At 42.7% G+C, this 7440-nt stretch overlaps 1 protein-coding gene across 1 annotated transcript; it reads right to left on the reverse strand.

The window, feature by feature from the left end:
* Positions 1–2256: 2256 nt before the first annotated feature.
* On the reverse strand, positions 2257–4627 carry LOC139583818 (transcription factor Sox-17-alpha-A-like). Its single transcript, XM_071415343.1, has 2 exons — positions 4155–4627; positions 2257–3629 (listed from the first exon to the last, which is right to left on the reverse strand). Exons 1-2 carry the CDS (start codon positions 4450–4452, stop codon positions 2740–2742), a joined length of 1188 nt encoding a protein of 395 aa, XP_071271444.1. The 5' UTR covers positions 4453–4627; the 3' UTR covers positions 2257–2739.
* Positions 4628–7440: the final 2813 nt, after the last annotated feature.

Consider the following 7440-nt stretch of genomic DNA (forward strand, 5'->3'; position numbering starts at 1 on the left):
TTCTGTACCTTTTGGACTCTGATCTGGATTACTGACCTCTGCCTACCCTTTACCTGTTATTTTTCCTGCCCCCTGTTCTAGTAATAAACTTTTATTACTTCAACACTGTCTGCATCTGGGTCTTCCCTAAAACGTGATAATGATACCTTCCCCGATTTCTACCCCCTATACGTTCTGTTGCTACTGTTCCAATCACATATTTGTGATGGTTTGCTGCAGGGACCAGTCAACAATGATGAAACATACAGTATGTGATTGTACTCGTCAAATGGTTAGGGCAAAAACAAAAGTAGGGTGATTGGTCGGGGTGGAAGGGTGGGCGTATAACGTGAACGTCTAGCAACCCAAAAGGTCTTTTGTACGAATCTCATCACAGACAACTTTAGCATTTTAGCTAATTAGCAACTTTGCAACTACTTACTACTTTTTTGGCTACTTTGCAACTTTTAACCTAACTCCTGATCCCAACCTTAACCCTAACCCTAACCTTAACACTAACCTTCACCCCTAACCCCTAGCCTAGCTAACATTAGCTACCTAGCTATAGTTAGCCACCTAGTCATTTAGCTAACCTTAGCAACAACAAATTGGAATTTGTAACATATCATACATTTTGCGAATTCGTTACATTTTGTCCAAATTGCAATTCGTAACATTTCATACAAATTTTTATTCGTAACATATACGAAATGGATGATGGACATCCACAAATTAATACATACCATATGAAACATAACATATTACACTTATTGGGGTGTCCCGGATTTGTACTTACTAAGTTACGTCTACCCCTGAGTCCAGGTTGGGGGTGAGGGTGCAAATGTTTGTTTCTTTAGGGGTGGAAGCGGGAAGCCTATCAGCGTTTGGGGTGGTTAGGGGATTACTTTATGTTACAACAATACAATAAACAGAAAATAATCCCAGTCATATGCAATGCTCGATTAATGACCATCTTGCGTGTTTTATGTGAGAAAAAAATACCATACGTTGAGATTAATTCAATTGGACTGGACAGAGCAATTTCCCCAAACTAGGATATGATTAATCTGTAGAATTATAATGCACCTTTTATTTTTCTTGAATATTTCCAATCTCTAAAATGACATCATCATTATGTCTGTGGGAAGGACAGGGAATGTTTACCTTGAGATCCAACCTCTGCTTGTGTTACATAGGAGAAATGTCAAAACACTGGACATGAACAAAGTGGAAGAATATACGCCTCTGGAAAATGCTTCCTCTGAAGTACTAAAAATGGATTCTGGGGTCAGGGTGCTTGACACCTCGAAGAAGAACCTCGTCCTTTCAAAAGGAACATCTTTATTTATAAAATGGTACACACAACTATAAATATATAGGAATCGTTGTCTTGATGTGCTTAACACCTTCCTCATCCATTCCACATCAAATGTCCATATACTTTATCTGTTTTCTGAATTAATCCATGCTATGAAAAACACACAGTATACCTCTTATTTGGCTATAAAAAATATATATTTGTATAAATATGTTTAGTCCTATTGAACGACTCTCCATTATTTAGCATAGGTGTAATAAATACACAAATATTGAATTGTCTCTGCCATTAGTCAGGGGAGACTAAATCATTTAGAGACAGGATATCCGGGACATAAACTGTGCTTCCATGCTGCGAAAACAAGGCGTCATTTGTAAGTCAAACCCTGAGATCACCGCTATTCTAACCGGGGCAGGAAGCCGGACCAGAGCCTTCCACTGTGGACTAACTCTGTTGCCCGTTGAGCTGCTCCACAATGTTCCACAACGCGACCATCAGTTTATTCACCATGTATGTGTTTTCTTGAGAATATACAAAGCATTCAAATATAATATGTATTGTCTATCAAATGTGAGTAGATGGCTGTGAATTGTAGGCCTGTGGAGGATTTGTTAAATGTAAAAATGATCAGATACATGTTCCTAATATTGTTGTGAAATTAATCTAGGCTAGCACTGATGTCTATACAGTATAGGTATAAGTGATCTATCTTATGGATAAAAAAACGGTTTCAACAAATTTGATTATTAATAACATAAAACACAAGCGTAGGCTAAATGGTCTATAACCTCTTCAACTGATGTTAACATTGATTCAAATAAACAATGAAAACATTGTATTAATAACTATTTGGTTACTTATTACCAAGGTGCATTGATATAATAATTGGTGTAATGCTGTATTTCAACAACGAAAAGGTAGGGTAAAGTAATTCAAAAACATAAAACAGTAAAGGAACATAGATTTTGGTTCAAAACTTTATTTTTCAAAAGTGTAAAGGTATAAAACAGCTATACATAAAACGTTCAAATAGTAACTGTACATTATTTATTATCAGAAAATGTATTTATGTTCCTCTTCAGAACAAAAAGAAAATACAAACCAATGTGTGAACAGTCATCATTACAATTCAGATGTCATACTATGGCTTCTTAGCTCATACAGTGATACACATTGAACGCCCTTCACACAAAAAGAAAATAACATACTGAATTTGAACCCTCAAATTAAAGAGATCCCACTGTTCCCACTGGCCTTCAATTGTAACAGAATGAAAGAGAAAGACATAGAGAGAAACGGAGACAGGGAGGGAGAGAGAGAGAGAAAGAGAGAGAGAAAGAGAGAAGACAGAAATAGTGACAGGAGACAGAAAGAGACATTTGAGGTCAGGTTATGTGCTGTAATAGCTTCAGTAGTAGATAGAGACAGGGAGGACCAGGAGGTTAGGAGGTGTAGTTACAGTAGAACACTGTGCTGGCATCAGAGAGCACAGAGGATATCAGGCTCTCAGGTCCCTGCATGTTGGCCTCATGTGCCCCATACGACAGGCCTGTCATGTCCCCAGGTCTGGAGGAGCTCAGGTACTGTTCAAACTCACTCCGGTCCACCTCACCTATCAGCTCTGATGGATGCATCTGCTCCACCTGGTCTGCTGGGTGGGAGTCTGGGGGAGGGGAGCGCTGTCCTGTCCCATGTCCTGGGTGTCGCTTGGGGTGACTGGGGCTACAATGCTGGCTGTAGTACATAGCCAATTGGTTGAAGGAGGGGGGCATGGGGCCAGCCTGGTGGCCTTGCTGCTGCTCAGTGGGGGAGGAGAGGTGTCTGTGGAGCATGTGGTTGGCGTGCTGGTTGGAGTGAGGGTCCTGAGGTGTGTACTCTGCCCCCTGGGAGTGGTAGGCGTACGCAGGCATCATGTGGCACTCCTCCTGAGAGTGGCCGGAGAAGAACATGGAGTCTGATTCCACGGCATCTAGTGGGGAGGTGTCGGGGGTGGGCAGGCTGTAGGGTTCGTAGGAAGCCCCCCCGAGGGCCTGGGCGTCGCGGTAGTGGCCGAGGGACTGAGTCGACACCTGGTAGCCATGCTCGTGGTGGTAACCCAGCCCCAGGCCCTCCATACATACTCGGCCGTCCCCACCCAGGGAGGTGCTCTGGTGGTCGGACACACCATGAACCAGGAACCCTGAGTCCAGACGCTTAATCCTCTTCACCTGCTTCCTCCGCCGGGGTCGGTATTTGTAGTTGGGGTGGTCCTGCATGTGCTGGACCCGGAGCCTTTCAGCCTCCTCTACAAAGGGGCGCTTCTCGGACACAGGAAGGGCTTTCCACGACTTCCCTACAGATCAAGAACAGAGCTCATATGAGTCATATGGCGGCATCAGGCATGCAGACTGGTGGTGTTCCAAAATAGCTAATTGCCAATTTAGTAACAACAGGAGAACACTGATTTCATAACATGATAACATTACTATTATTATTGATCAAAAGCAGTAATCGTTGTAATTAGTTCATTTGGAAATTATATTAGTTACTTACTCTATATTTGAATGGCCAAAGTAAGGGCAGATAGTTTCCATAATGTACTTTTTCATGAAAATGTGTCACTACACAAATACTACAAACCAAAATCATTGACGTAGGCTACAATAATATTTATCATATTTATTGTAAAATAAATTCATTATGCTTTCACGTGACAACAACACACTGTTTAAAATAACAATAATTCACTAAGGATTCCGTCATGTATATATAAAAAAAAATGAAATATTAAAGAAATACACATTGGTCTTTATAAATACCATGGAAGTAACAGGCTCACATAATCAATTAAGCCTACTTTATAATTGTATTGTCTTACCCAACATTTTGCTCAACTCCGCATTGTGCAGGTCAGGATTTTGTTGTGCCAGTCGTTTGCGCTCATCCTTTGCCCACACCATGAACGCATTCATGGGTCTCCGGATCCGCGGCTCAGTCTTTCCACGGTTCTGGTTCCCGGAGCTGGTAGCGCACGACTCGCTCTTCACTTTGGTGTCCCCGAGAGGGCTCAGGGGGTCTGCCCACTGACAGTGTCCCATTCCAGGCATCATGACTGACATCGCGCACCTAGCCTGGGTCTGATCGTCACTGGCGTAACCCGCATCCGGACTACTCATCTCTGTTCTATCGACACCAACTGCAGCAACTCGCACAAAAAAACACAAAAAAACAGAAGTGCCCCTAGCTGTACAGATATAAAAATGAATGTTAACGCAAGAGTAACGATTCCAAACTGAATGGGAAATATCCGTCACTGTTAGATAATAGCCAGGAGCTGACTAAACTAGAGCTGACTATTTTACCCTGAGGGGGATACTATAAGAGCACAGGCAACCAATCAACATAAAGGTGGGAGTGCCCACCCCTGAGGCGCAAAAAGTTTGAAGTAACCGCCTTCCAGCCTTATTGGGAGCGCGATACCACCCATGGAGACAAGCACTGTCATCTATGCATAATACAAGCAACACATTAGGTGCCCAAACACAGTTCAAGATTAAACAGACGGAATATTGCTATTGTGCATTTTGGAGTTATGATTAAATTAGAACATATTGCGTTCGTGAAATAAACAATTTGGGATACATCATTCTAAAAGGATATGGGAAAATAATTTGTCCTACAGTCTATCAAATTTAGCAAATATCAAATAATTAATATTCGAAAAAGTCAACATTAATGCACACAAACGTTTGAATCCAACTAAAATGCTGCTTTGGTGAGAGACTTTCTCCATTGCTCATGCACCATCACTTTCAAATCTTATTTTCCAGTTTTAGATATTTTTATATCACTTCCCACCTCTAAGTTTTAACTCTGCCTTAAAGTATATTTTATTCTCACTGTTATTCAGATGTAAACCTAATACACATGGACTATCTCATCTGTAGGCCTATTGGGATGATGGATTTGGTAACTGGAAGTTCTAAAGCGCAGATTTACGCATCATTTTGACGGTCTGCCAGCGTTCACAGAAATTGACTGAGGCTGGATGTAAATGATGTTAATAACAAAAAGTGTTCATAAAAATTCTTAGATGGGGACACATTTGCAAACAGTCGAGATGAAATAAACACCCATTTATCGGCCTTTGTTGTCTGAAGAGAAGCGCCGGACCGGGGCCACAGCTAGGGGACACAAGGGCTGTCTATAGTGGTGAAAATTGGTTCTCACTCTTCAAGACCGAGCAAATGAAATAAAATAAAATGTTATTTGTCACATGCGCTGAATACAACAGGTCTACACCTTACAGTGATATGCTTACTGCAAGCCCTAAACCAACAATGCAGTATCTAGAAAATAACTTTAAAAAAAGTATGAGATAAGAATAACAAATAATAATAGAGCGGCAGTAAATAACAATAGAGGGGCGATACACAGGGCGTACCGGTACAGAGTCAATGTGCGGTCTCGAGGTAATTGAGGTAATATGTACATGTAGGTAGAGTTATTAAAGTGACTATGCATAAATAATAACAGAGAGTAGCAGCAGCGTAAAGGAAGGGGGGGCAGTGCAAATAGTCTGGGTAGCCATTTGATTAGCTGTTCAGGAGTCTTATGGCTGGGGGTAGAAGCTGTTTAGAAGCCTCTTGGACCTAGACTTGGCGCTCCGGAACCGCTTGCCGTGAGGTAACAAAGAGAACAGTCTATGACTAGGGTGGCTGGAGTCTTTGACAATTTTTAGGGTCTTATTCTGACACCGCCTGGAATAGAAGTCCTCGATGGCAGGAAGCTTGGCCCCGGTGATATACTGGGCCATACGCACTACCCTCTGTAGTGCCTTGAGGTCGGAGGCCAAGCAGTTGCCACACCAGGCAGTGATGCAACCCGTCAGGATGCTCTCGATGGTGCAGCTGTAAAACCTTTTGAGGATCTGAGGACCCATGCAAGTTTTTTCAGTCTCCTGAGGGGGAATACGTTTTGTCGTGCCCTCTTCATGACTATCTTGGTGTGCTTGGACCATGTTAGTTTGTTGATGATGTGGATGCCAAGGAACATGAAGCTCTCAACCTGCTCCACTACAGCCCCGTTGATGAGAATGGGGGCGTCCTCGTTCCTCCTCTTCCTGTAGTCCACAATCATCTCCTTTGTCTTGATCACGTTGAGGGAGAGGTTGTTGTCCTTGCACCACACGGTCAGGTCTCTGACCTCCTCCCTATAGGCTGTCTCATCGTTGTCGTTGATCAGGCCTACCACTGTTGTGTCATCAGCAAACTTAATTATGGTGTTGGAGTCGTGCCTGGCAGTGCAGTAATAAGTGAACAGGGAGTATAGGAGGGGACTGAGCACGCACCCCTGAGGGGCCCCCTTGTTGAGGATCAGCGTGGCGGATGTGTTGTTACCTACCCTTACCGCCTGGGGGCGGCCCATCAGGAAGTCCAGGATCCAGTTGCAGAGGGAGGTGTTAGTATCAGGGTCTTTAGCTTATTGATGAGCTTTGAGGGCACTATAGTGTTGAACGCTGGGCTGTAGTCAATGAATAGCATTCTCACATAGGTGTTCCTTTTGTCCAGGTGTGAAAGGGCAGTGTGGAGTGCAATAGAGATTGCATCATCTGTGGATCTGTTGGTGCGGTATGCAAATTGAAATGGGTCTAGGGTTTCTGGGATAATGGTGTTGATGTGAGCCATGACCGGCCTTTCAATGCATTTCATGGCTACAGATGTGAGTGCTTCATGTACTGGCACAGTACCAGCAAGGGGTCACTAATACACCAAAGTCTTTCTAATGGCCTTTTGCAGGTGAACTCTGTCACAGGTCCTGGACAAGTTCACAACACTCTCCTCCACAAAAGCAATATGTGTGAATGAGACATAGGCCTAGAGTGAGAAAGTGTATATACTTAGTCATAGAAGAAAAAAAGATCTCCATAAAAAATGTAGGAATAAAAGAAGTACAATGTTTTGAAGATGGCAATAAAATAAGTATTTAAAATGTCAGAAAACCACTTATTTTTTAGTTAACCCAGATATGACCATCTTTCCACTGCTCACAAAATGTTTGTGTTAGAACACTATACCTCGCCCCTTGTAGTGTCTACAAGCCGGTACTGAGTCATCGGCCTAGATAAGACAGGAGAACAAGGAGAGGTGAGAGACCTACTGTTG

Source organism: Salvelinus alpinus, chromosome 8, assembly GCF_045679555.1.
Source record: "Salvelinus alpinus chromosome 8, SLU_Salpinus.1, whole genome shotgun sequence".
NCBI classification, from domain to species: Eukaryota; Metazoa; Chordata; class Actinopteri; order Salmoniformes; family Salmonidae; genus Salvelinus; species Salvelinus alpinus.

Excerpts from the sequence above, each read along its gene's own strand:
- LOC139583818 (XM_071415343.1), bottom strand. The coding sequence starts at position 4,452 with ATGAGTAGTCCGGATGCGGGTTACGCCAGTGACGATCAGACCCAGGCT. Across the intron at positions 3,630-4,154 it reads GGAGTTGAGCAAAATGTTGG|GGAAGTCGTGGAAAGCCCTT; the intron begins GTAAGACAATAC and ends CTTGATCTGTAG.